Raw genomic sequence first — 22,617 nt, forward strand, 5'->3', positions numbered from 1 at the left:
TTTTGCAATCTATCTTCACAATTTTTTTACTTTCAACCTTGGTCCTTTATAGTTTTCATTTTCCGCAAATTTTTCTTTTATGCTTCGTTCAAAATTTTGTGACTTAACACATCGTAACGTGCGTCTTTGGTTTAGCGTTTTTACGTTTCATTCTAAATTTTGCGAGTTAACACGACGCAACGTGCGTGGGTGAACGTTTTTACATCGTCTATTTTTTTCCCGTTTGACAGGTTCAACATAACGTGCGCGTCCTAAATCGACTTAGTTATAACTAAAGAATCCCCGCCGCATTGCGGCGGGTCGTAATTCTAGTTTCATATATAAATAACTAACTTTTTTGTGCATTAGCATTTGTAACTTGTGCTTGGGGGATTTTTCAAAAAAAAAACTTGATTTTTTAGTTTTAACCCAAAAGGTTTTTACCTTTTACAATTTTAACCCTACAAAATTTGTTTTTTTTAACTTTAACTCAAAACTTTTCATTATTTGCAATTTAACTTCACAACTTTTGTTAATTATACTTTTCGTCTTTGGTTTAACGTTTTTACGTTTCGTTACGTATAGTTCTAAATTTTTCGAGTTAATACGATGCAACGTACGAGTGTGGTTCAACTTTTTTATGTTTTGTTTCAAATTTTGCAAGTTAACAGGGCGCAACGTGCATGTGTGGTTCAACGTTTTTATCTCTATTTTTTCATGTTTGACAGGTTCGTCGCAACACACAGATCCTAGGTCGAGTCAGTGTTGGTGGTCGATCACGGTTGTGTGACATTAGTACCATTTGACACTGTTTTACGCCCCGCCGCAACGCGGGGTGTGCTTTGGGGGTTCTCCAAAGAAAAAATGGTTATGCATATGGTGTTGTAACCTTGTCTTTAGGGGTTTTCCAAAAAAAATTGATTTTTTTTATTTTTCACTCAAAAGTATTTCATAAATTACTTTTAAATCAAAACTATTTGTTTTTTTTCTTACTTTTAACCCAAAACTTTTTATCTTTTGCAATCTACCCTCACAACTTTTTTTACTTTCAACTTTGATCCTTTATAGTTTTCATTTTCCACAAATTTTCCGCTTTATGTTTGGTTCTAAATTTTGTGACTTAACACATCGCAATGTGTGTCTTTGGTTTAACGTTTTTTCGTTTCGTTCTAAATTTTGCGAGTTAACACGACGCAACGTGCGTGTATGGGTGAACTTTTTTACATCGTCTATTTTTTTCCGTTTGACAGGTTTAACATAACGTGCGGGTCCTAAGTCGACTTAGTTATAACTAAAGAATCCCCGCCGCAAATGCGGCGGGTCTCAATTCTAGTTAAAGATTTAAATATTATGAAATATATAAAATTTTGTCACCATTTACTAGACATCACATGACGTGCTGTAGTCTTTAAAAAAAGAAATTCATTTTATGACATCTAGCATGCTAATGCCCCTAATCTCTATCTATTGAGGTCTCTATCTATTATCAGCTACTACAAAAAGAAGTCTGTCCACCGACAGGGCAATAGGAATGGCCCTTCATTGGGCAAAATGGGCGGCAGTTCAATAGTGTCAGGCAGCTGCCTGGCACTCCCCTATTGGCCTAACAAATATAAGATTTTATCCCCTTTTAAAATTACGATTTTGTTATCAGTTAAAAATTATGTTTTTACCCCCGCTTAAAAATAAATTTACGCTTATGCTCCCAGCTAAATATTTCAATTTTGCCCCCGGTTCAAAATTACGATTTTGCCCCGTTTCAATTTACAATTTTGTCATTAGTTTTTTTCCCGTAAAAATACGATTTTCCTATCAGGTCAAAATTATGTTTTTACCCCCACTTAAAAATAAATTTACGCTTTTGCTCCCAGCTAAAAATTCCAATTTTTCTCTCGGTTCAAAATTACGATTTTGCCCCGTATAAATCTATAGTTTTCCATTAATTTTTTTCTCACAGCCAAGTTACGATTTTACCCTCAGCTTAAATTTACATTTTCCCTATCGTTTTTGTTTGTTTTCCTGGTGACATTACAAGTTTGCCCCCAGCGTAAAATTACAGTCGTGCCGGCACCTTCCTGCCACTCCCTCGTTGGTCCATTTAGTTTACAATTTATCCCCGAATTAAAATTATGATTTCGTCCTCAGTTAAAAATTCCGTTTTCCCAATCGTTTTAGTTTTTTTAGCAAAACTATAAAGTTTTTTTTTAATTGGTTTACTAGATTTAATTTTTTTCGTGTCAAGGAGCTGCCTAACACTCGCTAATTAGTCCTGAAAAATTACAGTTTTCCCCTGAGCCAAAAATTACGGTCTTATCATCGTTTTTGTTTTTTTTCCTAGCAAAATTATAGTAGTCTTTTTTTAATTGGTTGATAATTATTCGGTCATCGCCCCGCAACGCGGACGGGGCATCTACTAACAATGAAATGAACAGTAATACACGCTGCTGGCATGTGATCATTGTTACTATAATTAATCAAATTACCAAAATGTCTAAAAAGTTATATCATTACCACATCTATTTAGACAAACAAATCAAAACAACCCAAACCACCCACCATTCCCATAACCTACAGCTAAGAGGGGGACCTCACCCCTCACCATGACTTTGGGAGCATGGTGTGTGGGTTAGAAAACTATGCGAACACCTACACCCTGAACTCTTTCACATTCAAAAGAAGAAAAGAAAATATGTATACATACACAATAATAATAACCCCATGTCCCCATGTTTTTTCACCATACACCACACACACTTGTGTGTGCTTGTCGGAGCAATCGAGAGTGGCAAGAGGGACTAGATAAAGAAGTGGGTGACCGGCCACCTGGTCACGGCGGAGCCGACGAGATACACGGCAGCCGTCGACACGCCGGTGACGGCAAGCGGCGGCGGCAAAAGGTTTTCCGGCGACCCCTTCTCCGACGAAATACCTCTACCCCACTAAAAACGAGCCTCCTAAACTTGAATCCGACCTCTGATTTCCGATTTAAACAACTGTGGTGGCAGATTCATGTCCGTCAGCCGGGTTTCACGAGTTCGACGCGAGTAAGTTCAACACCTTCAGTTTCTAAACTCCGATCTGTTTGAATCTCCTTCATTTAAAGTTTCTCCTACTTTTTTTATACAAATTTTTAACTCGGGTTCGTTGGTTTTTTTTTTCGGATGATGTTGATGATGAATCTGCTGATGCCGATGATGATGGTGATGTCGGTGGTGGCAGACGGCAGCCGGAGCCACGCCGTCGGAGAAGGGCGGCGGCTGTGGTGGTGGTTATACAGTTCAGCTCAGGTTTTTTCGACACCGGGTCTTATTCGAGTTAGTTTTGGTTCGGGGCCGGGTAAAAATTGTTACTGATTCTAGTTTTTGGCCCGGGTGTCGACTCAGGTCAGACTTGGTCGAACAGGTTCGGTCAACATTTAGTCAACAGCAGTTAATGGATTGGTTTCGGGTCAGAATTCGGTTCGGGTTTCGCGGCACGGTCGGTCCGGGTCAACTCAATTCGATGTCGGGTCAACCAAATCAACAGCGGTCAAACTGTCAACTATGGTCAAACGGTCAAAGTCAGTCAAGACTCGGTCAACTCAGGACCTGGTAACATTTAAACGCAACAAGTTACTTATTTTACGATGTTTTAAGATTTTATATTTGTACGCGAACCGAGCTCGAACCTACATTTTATTACAAGATTATATATTTAGGCGATAGTTTATTACGTGACAAAAGCTTTATATTGTTACATCGTATTGCATTGTTGTTGAATTTTGAAATTATATCGATACTTTAGTTGTCGGGATCGTCTAAATACAGAGGAAACTCTGTCCGATTTTCGTAAAAAACTCGAAACACGACACGCGAATATATTCTAAAAATGACGTTTAACGAGGATTCAAGTTTTTCTTATAAAACGAACATAATTGTTTCTATTCGTTTCAAACGTCAAGTTTTTGAGTATATATATGTATATATATTTATCTACTTCCATCATACGAAAACTACAACGGTGTATTACCGTATCATATACGACACAACAAGACGCTCCCTTATCCGTATACATATTTCTATTCGCGACAACTAACACGGCTATATAAATATATTTTATATTTATAGATATAAATATAAATATATATATATGTCCAACACTCGAAAACTAAGTCGATCTCGAAACTTAGTTTTATCCCTATTATAAACGGGATCAAGTAACCACAGAATGGTTATTCTAAATCAAAATAGCATCTTAATAGAATCGTTTAGTTAACGATTCGGTAGAGCTCGGACACGTAGTTTAACTACGTTATTTTATTAGAAAACTTATAAGTATTCATTCGTAGGAATGTCATAGTTGCACGCTAGCTAATTCATGTTCTTGGAACGACACTACGGAAACACGCTAAGCTAGCTTTGCACAGGAATGTCAAGGTGAGTTCATAACCCCCACTTTTACGGTTTTACATTTTTATAAAATGTTTTCGGGGGTGGAAAGACATGCAAGTTTTGCAAAGGTAAACAACATTTCGATGAACGAAAACACGTATTTATAAACCATATTTTGCAAATGAATTTCACGAACTTGGACGGTTTACGAAAGGTTTATACTAAACATACCGGTTTTACAAAACAAATGCGTATTCTCGCGAAAGTGCATGATTTTCATTACTAGTGACGGGAATGTTATAGTTACAGCAATGGGACTGGGTTGGTCCGCGTACGAAAAACGAGACAACCCAATGGGTTTATGTCCCCCTTTTCTTTTGAAATACATATTAACTAGGGTATGATTAAGCTATGGAATGAATTCTTGGATCACGTGCGAATAGGCGCTAACTTAGGCACCATTAATCCTTTTAAGGACCACGGAACAGGGGGTAGATCTATCGGGTACGGGCGAGCCCCACTCACGGTCCTTGTGCGGCCACTTAGAGTACTTTTGTGTCCCTGTCGAAGTGAATCGACACTTAAATCGTCTACCGGGTTGAGTGCTTCCTATGTCGGCACACATATTAATGTCTTAGCTACACATTAATGATAATTAGGTTCATAGACGCTTACATACCAACTTTCGATACTCAAAACTTTCAAATGTTTTTAATATTCATTTGACGCAAACTCATAATACATGTATTTACAAACGTTGATAACGTTTTCAACTTATGTATAAGTAAGAGGAGGTGTTGGTCCTGCTTACAAAGACTCTTTTGGGCTCGGCCCATTCTCTCTCGTGGGACAGACTCACAGTTTTCATATATCATGCCGAGAAAATGATTTTTTTATATTTTCTCAACAACTTTTAAACCGGTTATCAAAAAGATTTATTTTAAATCTTTTCAAAACAAACTATGAACTCGCTCAACTTTATGTTGATTTTTCGCATGTTCTTTCTCATGTTGCATTTTCAAAACTATGGAACGGTTGGAATAGGAGAACCCATGGGAATTCGAGTACTTAGCGGCGTTCATTTTCTAGAAGTCTTAGCTTATTTGCTTCCGCTGTGCAATGAAGATACCGGTCCAGTCACGCCAAGCTCTGATATTTCGGAGTGTGACAATCCGTCTATAAGAAGGTACTATTGCTAAAACCGACTTTCGAACTCATGACGGACACTACGAGTTCCTTGTAATGCCTTTCGGGCTTACAAATGCTCCTTCAACCTTTCAACGGTTGATGAATGATAATTTTTAGACCCTTCCTTCGTAAGTTTGTTCTTGTTTTTTAATGATATATTGATATACAACGCCACTTGGGAGGAGCATTTATCGCATCTTCGGTTAGTTTTTAAGACGCTTCTTGATAACTAACTTGTTGCCAAACTATCTAAGTGTGTTTTCGGGCAGACCCAAGTTGGGTATTTGGGTCATATTGTATCCGCTGAGGATATTGCAGTCGATCCTGAGAAGATTGTTAGTATTAAAAACTGGCCGACTCCGAAAAATGTTAAGGATGTTCGAAGTTTTCTCGGCCTCGCCGGTTATTATAGGCGTTTCATCAGGCAATACGCGTCCATAGTCGGTCCCTTGACGGACCTGTTAAAAAAAAGATAATTTTACTTGGTCGTCGCCCCAAGAGGATGCTTTTGTCCGCCTTAAAACTTTACTTAGTTCCACTTCCGTTCTACGCTTACCAGATTTTTCCAAACCGTTTACAATTGAAACAGATGCTTCGGGCACAGGTGTGGGTGCTGTGTTATCTTAAGATAAGCAACTGATCGCATTTTATAGCCACAAACTCAGTCCTCGTATGCAGCAAGCATCCGCCAACCAAATGGAGATGTTTGCAATCACCCAAGCCATCGCCAAATGGCGTCAATACTTACTGGGACAAAAGTTTTAGATTATTACCAACCAACAATCCTTACGGAACCTACAAGATCAGATTATTCAGACTCTTGATCAGCAAAAATGGTTGGGGAAGTTATTGGGGTACGATTTTGACATTCTTTATCGACCGAGCAAACTGAACGGGGCGGCTGATGCACTGTCTCGAGTTTACTCATCCCACATGATGGCTTTTTCTAGTCACGACTCGTCATTTATTAGGTGAAAGGCGATGCTACATTTCAACGCTTACTGACCGCTGTCACAACCGACTCGTCACATTATCCTAATTATCGGGTTCATGACGGATTGTTATTTTTCCGGGGTCGTTTGCTAATTCCCGATGACTCGTCATTAAAACGACTACTTTTACATGAGTTTCATGCTTCAGTTACGGGGGGCCACTCAAGTGTCACACGCACGTTTCACCGTCTCTCGTCTACCTTCTTTTGGAAACACATGCGTAAAGACGTCAAGCATTTTGTTGCTCAATGCCAAGTTTGTCAACAGGTGAAGTCTTCGTCTTTATTACCAGCCGGGTTACTACAACCCTTACCAGTTCCATCTTTAATCTTTGAAAACATCGCAATGGACTTTATCACGGGACTTCCCATGTCTCATGGTTATTCGGTCATCCTAGTGGTTGTTGACCGGCTCTCCAAATACGGCCACTTCGTCGGTTTACCATCCTCTTTTATTAGCTTGTCAGTTGCAGCAGCATTTGTACAAGAATTCATCCGATTACACGGAGTGCCGCTCGATATTGTCACGGACAGAGATCCCCGCTTTATGGCTGAATTCTGGAAGGAATTGCACCGTTTACAGGGCACTACCTTATCCTTTAGCACAGCTTACCACCCACAGTCGGATGGTCAAAGAGAAGTTCTTAATAAATGTGTTGAAATGTATTTGTGGTGCTATGTCATGGCTCGGCCTAAGGATTGGTTTAAGTTTCTACCGTGGGCCAAATACTGGTACAACACTTCGTTTCAAACAGCAGCTCAGATGACACCGTTTGAAATTGTTTACGGCCGCAAACCGCCTAATTTGACCCGTTATGTCAAAGATTCTACTTCTAATTCACTGGTGGATTCCCAGCTATTGGACCGTGATATGGTCTTGAACACATTAAAACGAAACTTGCTGCGTGCTGTCACACCCCAACCGATGGCGGAAACATCGGGATGAGACGAAAACTAGATTGCTCGAGACTTCATAACGCTTACGTGTGTCAAGTATTTAATGTTTGCATTTTACATGGTTTGATCTAAAACATAACAAATTTAAAATAAATAATGCACAATAAGTATTCAAATAATTATAGTTCATTTCATTTATAATGAATTATTACAAGTATTGGAACCATAATACAACAGGATTGAAGGTAAATTACAATACAACGAGCAACAAAGTTTAAATGTGTTTCTAGGCAATCCTATTGGATTCATCTGTCACAATCCTGCAACATGTATTAAAAGCATGGATCAGTACAAAAGCACTGGCGAGTATACAAGTTTGAATATAGTTATAAGTATAAAAGTTTGTCTTAATTCCACATGGCATTCTGTATTCAAGTTGAACGAGCAAACATAAACAACTTACGCATTGCAAATAGTATATAATTAAAGTCCTTAACTAGCATGCATAACAACCTAAGCATCACAATATCATGAATTGCAAGTTGGAACTCACAAACATAAACAACCAAAGCATAACAATGAACGTGTTCGATGGTTTGAGTATTTAATTATAATCGATTGCGTAAAGTGGATTTGTATACATGTTGCACCCAAAAATGCTTTAAAGCGTAAAAAGGGTCGAGTATGCTCACAGTGGTTACGTATGGAGATTCCTTGAAATAACGCACGAGTAGAGATTGAGAAATCTAAGAGAATGAAACGGATATCCTAAATGTTCAAGTATTATATAATGATCCCGCTAATATTTATAGGTTAAATATGATTTCTAATATTTATTGTTTAATTACATCATTAATTAACTAAAATTATAATTTAGTCTTTTAACCTTTGATGTTAAAGAAAGATTAAAAAAAAAACAAAAAGGTAGGTAATCAATTATTTTAGTTTTATAATTTCACTTACTGTTGTAATATAGAATCACTAAAAGAATATGCCACAATATTATAATATAAATTTAAGTAAGTTATGAAAATAAGAAACCGTTATAAAACGTGTTCCTTCAACTTAAATAATAATAATAATAATAATAATAATAATAATAATAATAACTTATTCACCATAAGGAAAACAGGTAAAATGGTTTTTAATCCTTTTTGTTTGTCTGCATTTGACAAAAGTCCATTTCAATCCCCACTTACTTGCATACTATATTCTTTTTAACATTAGTTAGGTTTCATCTCTTCCACTTAACAACCCAACCGAGCCCACTGTTTCTGTTTCACTTTTTCTTCTTAATATAACAACCCATTAACAACACATGAACAAGAAACATATCTCATTCATATGAATCATATTTCCTACTGTTATAACTTGATCTGTGTAGGCTCGATGTTTACCATATGATTTCACAGTTCATATAAACAAAAAAAAAAAAAAACAAATTTGGATTGATTAAAAAAACAAGGTATTACAGAACAGTGAAGATGTCTTGGGTTCCCGACTTAAACTCCGGTGTCGCCGCTGAAGCGGCTTCTGTTGTCGGAGAGAGGACCTGCCACATACACCACTGTCGCACCTCTCTCTCTTTCTCACTCTCCGACGTCTTTCCCTCCCCGTCTACCGTCGCAGTTGTGCGCCACCACCATGGTGGTGGTCGTCCGTCAATTGAGCAGAGATGGAGCTTGTGGGGCTTGAGTGATGAGTCTGAAGAAGAAGAGAGGAGTGAGGGGGTTGTGTTGCCAGAATGACCCTTCGTCGGAGATCCGGCCGGAATCAGCGCCGGTCGCCGGAGGTGCGAGAGGGAGCCGAGGTGTGTGCGGCTGTTAATGTCTGATGTAGGGTTTTCTTTTTTAGAGAATGAATGGAACTATCTGGTAAACTTGTTTATATACCTAAGTTTACTAAGTGGGCTTGGGTCCAGTGCTCACAAGCCCGTTACTAATGTTTTCATCGGCCCGATCACATCTCCGAGGTCCGTCTTCGAACCTGGGCGTCGTAAAAATGTCGTAAAAATGTTAGATTTAAAAATATGTAAAATAGTACCGGTAGTCGTTGTTGTTGCGTTTGATGTCGGTTGCGTTAAAAACGCGTAAGGCGTGTCGCTTGTCGTTTTTTTTATTCGTTTTCGACTGTGATTCTAAAAATAGAAAGCGAATACGATTTTTTTAAATAGAAATGCAGAAATACGAGGCGTTACAGTCTCCCCTACTTTAGGAAATTTCGTCCCAAAATTTATTCAAGAGGAAGACCTTTGAAAACGAGGGTTAGTTAAAAATCGAATTTTGAAGTTCGAAGTGCGATTTTGTTGTCATTAATAATCGAGCACCAAGCATTTCGAAGTGTGTTTGATACAATGCGAGGAATAGATTGTGAGTGATCATCATTCGTATTTAATATAATAGGGGGTACGCCGAATTTCTCATGGCACGTTTTTATGAAAGTTTGATAATATGGTAGGAAAACTTATATAAAGGAAGCACTAGCGGCGTATCCACCATGTTCATACCATATTACGTCTGTTTCGCTATTCGATGTCATGTTACGTTCCGTGTTATGATACACAGTAGAACCTACTATGGTTTTCATGCGCCCACCAATATAATCATGTATGCATCCGTGATTATTTTGGTTTGTGCATGATCCGCATAATTTGTACTAGTAGTGTACGGGTCAGGGTATATTAACGTATTACGGGTGAGAATGATAGCGTATATAGATTTAAGTGTGTATCCATGTGTATATGAGAGTATAGCGTATAAGTATGAGTATGAATATGGATATCAGTGTATATCAATTTTGTATATAGTATCAATTGTATAAATAAGGAGTTGGAGCATGATAGATTTTCCAAAAGTTTTGGTAACGATCACCGAGATAGGGTATTCACCCTTAGCTCGTTGGTGAAGTCGTTATAAAAGGAAAAATGTGGAGGTAATCGTCAAGGTAAGGAATTCATTCCTAACTTGATGATAAATCTTCCATTTTGAGGATATGAGTATTAGCGTAAAAGCTTTAAACGATCCACATGACATACTTAGTTATCAAGATTAACGTATTACTGGTATGTGAGAAACAGGTCAAACCATCGTGTATCGCAATGTTGACTACCCAACTTCGTCGCAACGAAGAGGGTGTAATGTTGTTTACTTAACATGACCCTAAGAATCGGGGCGGGCGCTACTCCTATAACGCTACACAAGCGCTATACATGTTAAGGTGTGGCCTAATCAAAGTTTAAGGATCAAACCATCGTGTACCGCAAATGTGACTACCCAACATCGTCGCAGCGAAGAGGGTGTAATGTTGTTTACTTAACATGACCCTAAGAATCGGGGCGGGCGCTACTCCTATAGCGCTACACAAGCGCTATACATGTTAAGGTGTGGTTTCAAGGACAAGTTCCTCACAATAGAATAATCCAGTAATCCCGAATCAAGTATAACGTATTAGTATGCATGTATCGAATTGTTGTGAAATAAGTTCTGAATTTTGGAATTGCGAAGTGTGTTGTGCATAAAATCGATTCTAGTATAACGTTGATTTTTTTTAACGTGGTAATAAGTATTAAATTGTATAGAAATCAAGATAACGTAAAAGAGAGACTTGGTAAGTATTGGAGCGTTTCGGGTTGAGAAACTTCTACTATTCCAAAGTGAATCGTAAGTCCTTTCGAATTAGGGAGACATGTTTTGGCCTAATAGGTATAATACTCTCGTTGCCAGGCGATTAACGGTATTTTACCCTTTCAGTTAATACACGTCCCTGATTTGATGGAAGATACGAAACTTTGGCGAGATTGAAATTCGAAGAGTGGGACCAGTCATCAAGGTGTGGATATCAATCCTAGCTTGACAATTTCGTCCCCAAAATGTGGTTTATTGAACGAACAAGATAAAATCTCGAGTCATCAATAAGGATCCACTAGAATATGAAATGGAAATTTCCATCAAGATTGGGATGTCACTCCTGACTTGGTGGTAAATTTCGTGCAAAATAACATGATGGATAGATTGAAATTCGTCACCAAAGGCGGGATTCACCCCTATTTTGATGAGTCGTTTCGATTGTGGAATATGAGCGTCTTCAAGTCCTTAGCGTGTAATTTGCGTATAATGTCTTAGGATGAACGAATCGTTTAATTATGGCGAAAGAAATAGAAAGAAGCAAGGTAGGAGAATTTGAGTGTCTTTAAAGCATGAAACAAGAATGGTCAAGTATGGGTACCTGAACTATAGACTAGGTCAAAAGCATAGCAATTTTCCTAATTCCCTATAGTTATGGCTCTGATACCAATCTGTCACACCCCAACCGATGGCGGAAACATCGGGATGAGACGAAAACTAGATTGCTCGAGACTTCATAACGCTTACGTGTGTCAAGTATTTAATGTTTGCATTTTACATGGTTTGATCTAAAACATAACAAATTTAAAATAAATAATGCACAATAAGTATTCAAATAATTATAGTTCATTTCATTTATAATGAATTATTACAAGTATTGGAACCATAATACAACAGGATTGAAGGTAAATTACAATACAACGAGCAACAAAGTTTAAATGTGTTTGATGTCGGTTGCGTTAAAAACGCTTACGCGTCGCTTGTCATTTTTTTTATTCGTTTTCGACTGTGATTCTAAAAATAGAAAGCGAATACGATTTTTTTTAAATAGAAATGCAGAAATACGAGGCGTTACAGGTGCTCAGGCATGTATGAAGTTTTATGCTGATTCAAAACGAAGGGATGTTGAATTTCAAGCGGGTGAGTGGGTGTACGTCAAATTGCAGCCTTTTCGCCAACATTCGCTTCGTCTGCATCGTCATTATAAACTGAACCGAAGGTACTTTGGGCCTTACCAAGTTCTTGAGAAAGTTGGCCAAGTCGCTTATAAACTTAATCTGCCATCCGAATCTAAAATTCATAATGTGTTCCATGTTTCAATGCTCCGTAAATGTATCGGAACACCCAACCAGCAAGTTACACCACTCCATTTGGTGGATTCTTCCACCACCCTCATCCTGGAACCATTTGCAGTCCTGGATCAACGCACACTGTTTCGAGGTTCAACTCCAATTCCTCAATACTTGATTCAATGGTCAGGTCTACCTGCCACGGATGCCACTTGGGAGGACAAGACTAGTTTGCAAAAATCCTTTCCTAACTTCCACCTTGAGGACAAGGTGTTTCTAAATGAAGGGGGTAATGTTGTGCCCACAACCAGCCCAACAAAGAGCCAAGAATTCAGCCCACAAGCAGCAGGCCCAAACCAGATCAGAAAGAGTGAAAGAGCAAAAGTCCTTCCTGCAAAGTTAAAGGACTACAAGTTGCAATAGTGATTGGTGCAGGGGTATTTAATTAATTATGTTGTTCTATTAAGTGTCATGAGAATGTGGTGAGGAGGGCATGATGATTGTTAAGAAGTTTGTTAGATCTCTCTTCTCACCCAATTTGCTGTAACTTCTCATCCCCCATTCTTTTGATTAATAGAACCCTATCCCTATATGCTCTCTTATTTGAATTTCTTCCACAATTTACTAGCACACACCATTATAGTATATGAATAATGAATATAAGCAGTTTAGTACTATGTGTGGTGAGTGTTACTCACTTGTCAGATCATTCAATAACTAAACCAAACGCTATTACGTGGACGTTACCCACAAGCGCCAATGGTGAGGGGGTTGGTGCGGTTACAAGCGTGAAGCATGGGAGATGAATTCCTTTTTTTAGTCAACCAAATAATTATACATCGCACTCACTTTTTTCACTCCCTAACCATTACCGATACAAATAGTATGCGAGTATGTTAGTAAAAGCGCCACTTTTTATGTGTCATTAATGAAACAATCGCTTTTTTATTTAGTTTTTTTTTAAAGAGAACTTCATTAAAACCAACCTCCGACCCAAACTAGCAAAAGGCCAAACACACCGAAACCCCCGACTCAAACGGGCAAAGGGCAAACAATTACAACATATACAACGGATATTTACACAATTTCTCCCATCTAATCTATTTACAAGACGATCTTTCCCTAACCCAACCAAAACCCCTTCACTTAATCTCCCCTAAGATATCTTGCGGACTCCGTTTAACTTGATTGAAAACCAACTCGTTCCTTCCTTTCTAAATATACCAACACGTAATGATCACTAGACTGTGAATTATCTTCTTCGCTTTCTTGCAAACTTAAAGAAATTTTGAATCTCCGTAATTTCTTTGAAATCAAAGAAGAAAATGGGAACACAAATACCAGTTGGGCTGCAGCCCTAGTGGTCGCTTTAGTAACCATTATCACTACATGAAGGGGTATGGTCCCAAAAAGCCGCGCAAACCTCTGTTAAGGTTGCGCGTGAGACCATACTCCTTATTTCAATAAACTTATTGCTGAGAGCCTCGCGCGACCAACACCACTTTCGATCTGTAACGCGCGAGGCACAGCCCAAAAGAAGCTGAGACATCAGCACTTGGCATAAAATATTCGAAAACATGGGTATACTAACCCCGCACGGGTTAGCTTGCATGCCCAACAAAAACCACACAGGAGGGGAGCGCAAGGCTACCTCCGGTGGTACACAAGGTACAAGTGGCAGTAAAAGGAGCCAATGAGCGTCCAGCGGGCTCTGGTCAATCGTGCGCCACGATCGTCTGACGAGAAGTACATAAGGACGCCTACGTGGCACCAATCAGAGGACGGAGACAACTGTCCCACGATCTCCACTTGTCTGCTGATGGCAGAACGCCAGCAAGGCCGACAATAATGACACGTGGCTCCAATCAAGGTGCGCCAGCACCAAGGAACGTCTAGAAGCCACTAAACGGTCGACAACAGCGAGGCAAGGAGCATATCCGTTATGTTATCCATTTCCGGCCCAAGGCCCATCAGCCCATAACCTCTTACACCTCTCCGGCTATAAATAGGGTCTATCATGGAAGCTTTGCCAAGGATTCTTGAGTATTGTAATGGTGTGCACGTTTGTTTGGATAAAAATGAAAAATTAAGTGTTTAATTTAACCTTCCATGAAAATATATAATATATTTAGAGCTTAGAATGAAACACCATAAAAGTTAAAACTTTTATAAATAATAACAGCTAGTAGCGAAGATCTGTGTACACCATAAAACTTTTATAAATAATAACTAGTATCGAAGATATGAAATAGTGTTCAAGAATCAAGAAAAAAACATTTCTAACAAGAAACGTAATAAATTAGATTTTGTATTTGCTATTAAGTTGTAAAAAAATGTAACGTTTAAACAGTTATAAAATTATATTTGTGACACAGTTTTTGTAATAAGAATTACACCTAAAATTTTATAAGTTCAGACTCAACTCGTTTATTCTTCTAGCTAATTTTATTTATATGTATTATAACTTATATGTTAATGCTTAAATTATATTTGCAACATAGTATATAATGAAATGAATTCAATATATTTAAATAAAACTGATAAATAATAGAATGTTTAACAAAATTAGGGAATATTTAACATAAAAGCTAACTATTAAAAAAATGTTATGCTAATGGAATGAATTTCAGGATAGGAAATGAAATTTATATTAATGGATTAAAGTTTTATGTTTAATGATATGATATGTTATGTATTTATGAAGTTGTGTGATATAGATATTATGTCTAAGAGTTGAATTGTATAGATAAATATATATATTTGGGAGTTGAATTACATAGGAAGTATCTTAAAGAATGATTATAGAATGTAGAGCAAACCACAAACAATAGCAAAATTGATTTTTATTAAAACAACAAATTACACAGCTATAATAAACATTTTATTACATTTGTTTTTTTAATAAAAAAATCGAAAGGACCCACCAAACACATCCTGACGTGTCCTTAACAAGGATTTTATTCTTGACATACCCGAGCAATGCTTACGGATGCCACGTCATATGCCAACTCATCCTTATGGGCCCCATTATGCTCTCACATTCAAAATCTAATTGGTTACAATAACTTATAACCCAAGATTAGCTGGCACACCATATTGTGGCAACCAACTTCCCCCATTCAAAAACGAGCCAAGTGTATAGCCAAGTGCATCTCTCTCATTTGTGATTGGCCTATAACCCGCCCATGTGACCCGACCCGCTTGGTTTGACCCGGGTCCAGTGTTTCCATACTCTCTAAACATGCATGTCAAATGGTTGTTTGCACCCTCTGGGGACTGCCATGTCATCCATCCTTCCGGCTTGATCACATCGCCAATATCACATTTCAAGATCACCGACGTCGCGGATGTTGTCTAGTGTAAGGAACAAACACAGCAAATGGGGTTTGAATTGTATTGAGAATTGTATTGTGTTCATCATCTAGGGTTACAAAGAAATGGTGCTTATATAGAACACCAAGTTACATATTAGCCCCCTATACTATTCATTTTCTTCTTTCCGACACTCCCCCTCAAGTTGAGTAGTGGGGTTACCAATGCTCAACTTGCTCAAACAGCTATTAAACGCGTTTCCATTGACTGCCTTCGTGAGGATATCTGCGAGTTGATCTTTTGATGCTACATACGGGAGCTCTATGATTCCTCCTTCCAACTTTTCTTTGATGAAATGTCGATCTACCTCCACATGTTTTGTTCGATCATGTTGAACTGGGTTTTCTGATATTTGTATTGCAGCGGTATTGTCACACATAACTTTACTAGGAGCCTTTTGTGAAAAATCAATGTCTTCTAGCAACTTTCTGATCCAAAGAACCTCGCTTAACCCTCGAGCTATACCTCTGAACTCTGCTTCTGCACTTGACAGAGCAACCACCTTCTGTTACTTACTTCTCCAGGTAACAAGGTTTCCGCCAACCAAGGAGAAGTACCCTGATGTAGACCTTCGGTTTCCCTTATCTCCTGCCCAGTCTGCGTCAGTGTAGAGCTCAATAGTTAAATGTCCATTTGTTTTGAACAGTACACCATGGCCTGCGGTTCCCTTGAGATACCTTAGAATTCTCTGAGCAGCTTCCATGTGGGCAACTTGTGGTTGGTGCATAAACTGACTTACCACTCCAACAGCGTAAGCTATATCAGGGCGAGTATGGGAAAGATAAATTAACTTGCCCACGAGCCGTTGGTATCTTTCTTTGTCTGCGAGCTTTCCATCGAGCTCCATGTGAAGATTGTGGTTCACCACCATTGGCGTATCAGCTGGTTTACAGTCAATCAACCCAGTTTCTGCCAGGAGATCAAGAACATACTTCTTTTGGCAGATGAAAATCCCCCGTTTAGATCTGAGAACTTCAATTCCAAGGAAATACTTGAGATTCCCAAGGTCTTTCATTTCAAAACTTGAAAACAAATTCCTTTTCAGCTGGGCTATTTCTTCTACATCATCCCCGGTGATAATCATGTCGTCCACATATATGATCAAGCAAGTTACGAGGCCGTTCCTCCTTTTGAGGAATAAGGTATGATCAGCGTTACTTTGGCGGTACCCGTATTCTTTCATGGCCAAGGTGAACTTTCCAAACCATGCCCGAGGAGATTGTTTTAGGCCGTATAGAGATTTCTTCAACCTACAAACTTCCCCATCTTTAAAACCCCCTGAAAAACCTGGAGGTGCTTCCATGTAAACTTCTTCAGTTAGGTCTCCATGAAGAAATGCATTTATAACATCAAATTGATGAAGGGGCCAATCCTTATTAGCTGCAACGGAAAAGAGGACTCTGATGGTATCCATTTTTGCAACCGGAGAAAATGTCTCAGAGTAATCGATCCCATACGTCTGAGTGTACCCTTTGGCTACAAGCCGGGCTTTGTATCTTCCAATGGAACCATCTGGTTTATATTTAATCGAATACACCCACCGGCATCCAACAGTTTTCTTTCCTTTAGGAAGAATGCACTTCTCCCATGTATTGTTTTTCATAAGAGCACGCATCTCCACTTCCATTGCTTCTTCCCAATTCTTCTTACCTTGAGCTTCCTTCACGGAATTAGGTATCTGTTCAGTGTATAGTGAAGCAATAAATGCTTTCGCACTGTTAGATAAGTTCCCGTTGACCATATTAGTTACAGGATATCTTGAATTTCTGGTTTCCCTCTCTGGGGAGTACCGTTTTGGAGGAACTCCTCTATTGGCTCTAGGTGGAAGAGAGTATCTTCTGGTTGTCTCTACTGCACCTGTTTCAACATGTTCAGCCACTGGACCAACCTGTTCAACAACTGGATCAACATGTTCAACAACCGGATCAACATGTTATGTAGTTGTCGGTTCTTCAACAACCGGATCAACATGTTCTGTAGTTGTCGGTTCTATATGTTCCCCTGTTGTCCCATAGTTAAAAGACGTAGAACATTCAGGGTTCTCAGTATTTCTTACCTCAGGCATCACGTTGGATGGACTTTCTTCAGTGGTACTATGCTCCGCATATTGTGTGTCTGCGTTTGAAGGGCTCGCAGTACTGTGAGGAAGTTCTGTTGTTACTTCTTCATACGAGGGAAGTTGGGTTAACCAACTCAGAGGGTCTATACATTCGTTCTCCCCCTGACCGCTGAGTTGGGTGTTATAAAAGTATTTTGTTTCAAGAAAGTCAACATTCATTGTGGTGAACATTTGACGAGTTGTTGGATTATAACACCGGTAACCTATTTGATCGATCCCATAGCCGACAAATACACATTTCTCAGCACATGGGCCAAGTTTGTTTCGGTTGGTTTTGGGTATATGGACAAAAGCGGTACACCCAAAGATTCGAGGTTCAAGTGTAAGAGGATGGGGAATTCTGGCAGATTTAGACAGACAATCTAAGGGAGTCTTGAATTTAAGAGCTTTTGTGGGAAGCCGATTCAGCAGATACACGGAGGTTGCAACTGCCTCCGGCCAGAAGGATTTAGGGACTTGAGATTCGATCAAAAGGGCTCGAGTCATTTCAAGAATAATACGGTTTTTCCGTTCGGAAACACCGTTTTGTTCTGGGGTATGGGCACAAGAGGTTTGATGAATTAATCCTTTGGTTGTAAAGAATTGTTTCATAGATGTATTGACAAATTCCCCCCATTGTCGGATCGAAGGATTTGGATTTGAGTTTGAAATTGAGTTTGAATCATAGCATAAAACATGACAAATTTTTTCGTAAACTTCGGCTTTATTATTTAAAAAATATACCCATGTCATGCGAGTGCAATCATCCACGAATAATATAAAGTACCTAAGACCCTGCCCCCCATCACAGGAGCAGGACCCCACACATCAGAATGGATTAACGAGAAAGGTGAAGCAACTTTCGTATTGCTAGGTTTGAACGGGTGTCGATGGCTTTTGGCGCGAAAACAGGTTTCACAATCTATTTTCCCATTTGAAGGGAAGAGTTTTGGAAACAAAAGTTGCGAATAACCATGGGATGGATGTCCCAAACGTCGATGCCATAGCCAGGCTTCCCGGTTATCAGTTCCATGAGCCAACATCACAGTACCCTGGTGAGCCACTTCATCCACATAGTACAATCCTTGGCGCTCAGTACCACGTCCAATAATCACACCCGTCCTGATATCCTGTAGGAGACAAAAAGTAGGGTGCATTAGTACCGTGCAATTTAACTCTTTGATAATATGACTGATTGACAGTAATTTGTGTGATAAGGACGGAACATAGAGGCAATTTGACAATTTCATAGTTGGTGAAATTTCAATTACTCCTCCTCCTTTCACTTGCATCGTTCCGTTGTTTGCTGTATGGATTTTAGTTTTTTGAGGTTGGCTCATTGAATGTATGTCCAATGGTTCAAACGTCATGGTGTCAGTAGCACCAGAATCAAATATCCAAGCACTATTTTTCCCATGATTGCTTTCCATTTTTTTTAAATTTTTTTTAACTTCGTTGAAAGCCCGTAACTTCGCCGGCACAAACTGGGTAACTTGAATTCGCCAGAAAAACGACGCCAGATAATAGCGTTCGCTTACCGGCGTATTTATCAAATACGCTAGGTAACTTGAACTCGCGTTCAAGATTTGAGTTCGCTCTAAGAGAACAAATCCGCTAAGAGACGTCTAGGGTGCAGCGAATTTATCAAATCCGCTTCAAGATTCGAACTCGTATTTATCAATTTCAACGACACAAGGTGCGATTGGTTGCAGCGAATTTAGAGCGGCTGGTTGCAGCGAATTTGAGAGGTTTTAGGGTTTGTTGAGCAGCGAAATTGTTGGACAAATTAGGGTTCCGTTTTTTTGATGTGCGGCTGAATAAACAAGGTGTGCTAAAAAAACTAGGGTTTACTGACAACGGTGAATATGGCGGCAGCGAATTCTGAAGATGATGACTTTCTGTTAACAGTGGCCGGAGGTAAGTGGCGACGGTAGAGAATGTAACAGCAGATTGCAGGTTCGATTTTCAGTGGAGTTTTACGGCGGTCGGAGGTTAGTGGCGACGGTAATCTGAACACGACAGCAGATTGCAGGTTCGATTTTTTTTAGAGTTTGATTTTGGTTTTGATTGTCAGGTTTTCTGGTTTGAGGTTGGATTGGCTTGAAAAAATTGTAGATGATGAGCAATAGTGTTCCAGAATCAGAAACACTGCTCTGATACCATGTTGTCTAGTGTAAGGAACAAACACAGCAAATGGGGTTTGAATTGTATTGAGAATTGTATTGTGTTCATCATCTAGGGTTACAAAGAAATGGTGCTTATATAGAACACCAAGTTACATATTAGCCCCCTATACTATTCATTTTCTTCTTTCCGACAGCGGACGGCTTCCACGGTCGTCCGAGGTAGCTCGGGAAGCTCGCTTGCACCGGGGCCAACTCCGGGGCAGCTTGGATTCGACAGTTATGTAGTACCACCCCTCCCGCTTCTTCCATTTTCATCCTTCCATCAGCTGTACACATGTTGCCTTGTGAGGCATCCGGTTTTCGGACAATTATATCTGAGTCTTGGATATAAGCCCGGCCAGTACCGAATATGAAGTCCACGGTTCCGTAGATTGCACAGTTTTTGTAAAACTGGTCATGTGTATGGTAGTACAATGTGTCTTGGTAACCTTCAAAGCCGCAGTCTACCATAACCGTGTGCGGGGATTGAGAGCGGAACGCGACCGCTTGGTGTCCCGCTGGGCCGATTGAGTTTCGGAAAGTTATTCCTCTAGCCATGAAGCGTTCTCCGATAGCAATAACCGTTGCGGTTTGTGAAGTTCCAATGTTCATAATGGCATAGTTTAAGTTACCAGTAATGATGGTCTTGTCCTTACCAGTACATGAACACGTTGTCTTGGACGCGGTCTACGGTGATTTGTCCTTCGTTGTATGTCCCGGCTTTGATGTAGATTATGTATCTTCCTGATGGGCCGGGTGCGTAAGCAGCTACCGCTTGTTTGATGTTGTTAAACTTCCCGCTTCCATCTTGAGCTACAACGCGTCGGGTGTCGGATTTGCTGGAACTGGTGGTGGGGTTCGGGTTTTGAACAACGCTTCGTTATCAGGCGTGGCTTGTAGAAGCTTCCGGTCGTTTTTCGGTACCCATGATGGGAAACCATTGCGGTCAATCTCGTCCAGCTCCGCAAGAAGCTTCCGGTTTTCGATAGGAGGGAGTTTAAACGCATCCAAACTGACTCCAGCATCCTTAAGAACGTTGTGCACGTTGTACACAATCTTTTGTGCGTTATAAGTTAACTCATTGGATGTTTGCAACGCTTCTTGCATATCAGCTTTCATTTTCTTGTCTTGGATCTCGTCCACACATGTTGTCTGGTACGAACGAACCACAGTCAGCCAGACTAGCAGCGGGTCTACTTGTTGTGATAGCGTGGTTGCTTTCGTCTGGGCAATAACTTTAAGCACCTGTTTGAGCTCATCGGTCGCATAACCAATCATTTTCTCACACGTTTCGAGCTGAGCCTTGGTTTGGTTCGTACAAACTTTCTTGGCCGCAGTGGCCTTCTCAAGAGACTTATTAAGTTCATCCGCCGTAGTGCGAATGATCGCAATGATGTAATCTTGAGGGGTAGCTGAGGAGTTTTTCGCCACCTCATCAACCGCGTTGAAGCAACTATCTTTGAACTCGGTTTGTTTGCATATCATCTAGGCTGTTTTGCTGTTAGAGCTAACGTTATGATCATCGGAACTTTTATACATTACCCAATTTCGAACCGCTAGGCGAACAAGTTATATTTCTATCATCCAATTTCCTAAACTAAAAAGCTAGCGAACAAGTTAGCCATATTTTTGGCGTCGTAAACACCTTTAATAAACACTAGGGTATCGATGGCAAATTAAAACCATAGCTCTCAGTATTAAACTATAATTTTTGAATATCACCCGATATCGAACCAGTGAGCGAACTAGTGGTATTTTTACCATCCAAAACTTATACCCACTAAACTAATAGACAAGTTAGACTTTATTTATAGGGAATATGTCACAGAATAGTAACCAAGTTTTAAAAGTGTTCTAATTAGGTCACTCGGATCGTTTTTGTCCCAATTAGATAACTTAACATTCAAATCAAGTCATGTCCTTTTTTCTATAGGTCAAGAAAAAAATGAAGAATAAGATGTCGGGATTGGATTATTCTAATATGTCAAATTATATTTATTAAAAATAAAAACACTTTAATTACATTAAAAATTAAAAAAACAAGTTACAATTCACGTTATCACTCAAAGTTAGTTTCAAAAAAAAAAGGAAAAAAGAAACAAAAATCCACATCACCATGGTTAGTTATGAAATAGATGAAAAGACCCTTAATTTTAATGAAAAATGAATGTTGAGTGACCTGATTGAAACACTTTTGAAATTTAAGTGACCTAATTGGAACACTTTTAAAACTTGGTTACTATTTTACAAAGTTACCCCTTATTTATAATCCTAAACTATCATTAACACCTTAATTACCCTAACTAAATTAATTACTAAAATATCTCCTAATTTAACATACATATCACATGTTTACCATACCATGCCCCATGTGTTCGGCCATACTTTTCCCTAGAACACTAGGACTGATAATTGTGTGAAGTATGGGTGTGGAGATCATGCATTGACTAAATTAGATCTTTGCAACTTTTATAAACAACATTACCATCATTTTTTTTCCTCATCTTCTACTAACTTTCCAAAACACAAAATTCCTCCCTTTCCTCCTCTTATATTCGGCAGCCACAAAACACCCTCATTCTTTCTTTTTCAAGCACTAAACTCATAATATTTAGCCATAAATATTCACTATAAGATGGTTTAAG

The 22,617-nt window shown here is 39.2% G+C and overlaps 3 protein-coding genes across 9 annotated transcripts; 1 reads left to right on the forward strand and 2 right to left on the reverse strand.

The window, feature by feature from the left end:
* Window positions 1–2,515: 2,515 nt before the first annotated feature.
* On the forward strand, window positions 2,516–12,949 carry LOC110864597. 7 transcript variants are annotated; one of them, XM_022113705.2, is made up of 5 exons: window positions 2,517–3,023; window positions 3,199–3,266; window positions 3,363–3,569; window positions 4,318–4,394; window positions 12,100–12,949. In XM_022113705.2, exons 1-4 carry the CDS (start codon window positions 2,706–2,708, stop codon window positions 4,367–4,369), a joined length of 645 nt encoding a protein of 214 aa, XP_021969397.1. In that variant the 5' UTR covers window positions 2,517–2,705; the 3' UTR covers window positions 4,370–4,394; window positions 12,100–12,949. The 7 variants fall into 7 exon arrangements, 5 of the variants coding, with proteins under 5 accessions (XP_021969395.1, XP_021969397.1, XP_021969396.1 ...); XM_035974382.1 differs by having other exon boundaries at window positions 2,519–3,023; window positions 4,307–4,394; XM_022113704.2 differs by having other exon boundaries at window positions 2,517–3,266; window positions 4,307–4,394.
* A 7,140-nt stretch (window positions 12,950–20,089) lies between these two features.
* On the reverse strand, window positions 20,090–20,584 carry LOC110944357 (putative pectinesterase/pectinesterase inhibitor 45). The gene has a single exon (XM_022186017.1). It carries the CDS (start codon window positions 20,582–20,584, stop codon window positions 20,090–20,092), a length of 495 nt encoding a protein of 164 aa, XP_022041709.1.
* A 201-nt stretch (window positions 20,585–20,785) lies between these two features.
* On the reverse strand, window positions 20,786–21,457 carry LOC110944356 (probable pectinesterase/pectinesterase inhibitor 58). The gene has a single exon (XM_022186015.1). The coding sequence runs from the start codon at window positions 21,455–21,457 to the stop codon at window positions 20,786–20,788; it is 672 nt and encodes a 223-aa protein (XP_022041707.1).
* Window positions 21,458–22,617: the final 1,160 nt, after the last annotated feature.

This window comes from Helianthus annuus, chromosome 6, assembly GCF_002127325.2.
Source record: "Helianthus annuus cultivar XRQ/B chromosome 6, HanXRQr2.0-SUNRISE, whole genome shotgun sequence".
NCBI lineage: Eukaryota > Viridiplantae > Streptophyta > Magnoliopsida > Asterales > Asteraceae > Helianthus > Helianthus annuus.

Bases quoted from the DNA above. Each gene is read 5' to 3' on its own strand.
- LOC110864597 (XM_022113703.2), top strand. From the start codon at position 2,706: ATGTTTTTTCACCATACACCACACACACTTGTGTGTGCTTGTCGGAGC. The intron at 3,024-3,198 runs GTAAGTTCAACA...CGGTGGTGGCAG, and splicing joins GTTTCACGAGTTCGACGCGA to ACGGCAGCCGGAGCCACGCC.
- LOC110944357 (XM_022186017.1), bottom strand. From the start codon at position 20,584: ATGAACATTGGAACTTCACAAACCGCAACGGTTATTGCTATCGGAGAA.
- LOC110944356 (XM_022186015.1), bottom strand. From the start codon at position 21,457: ATGATATGCAAACAAACCGAGTTCAAAGATAGTTGCTTCAACGCGGTT.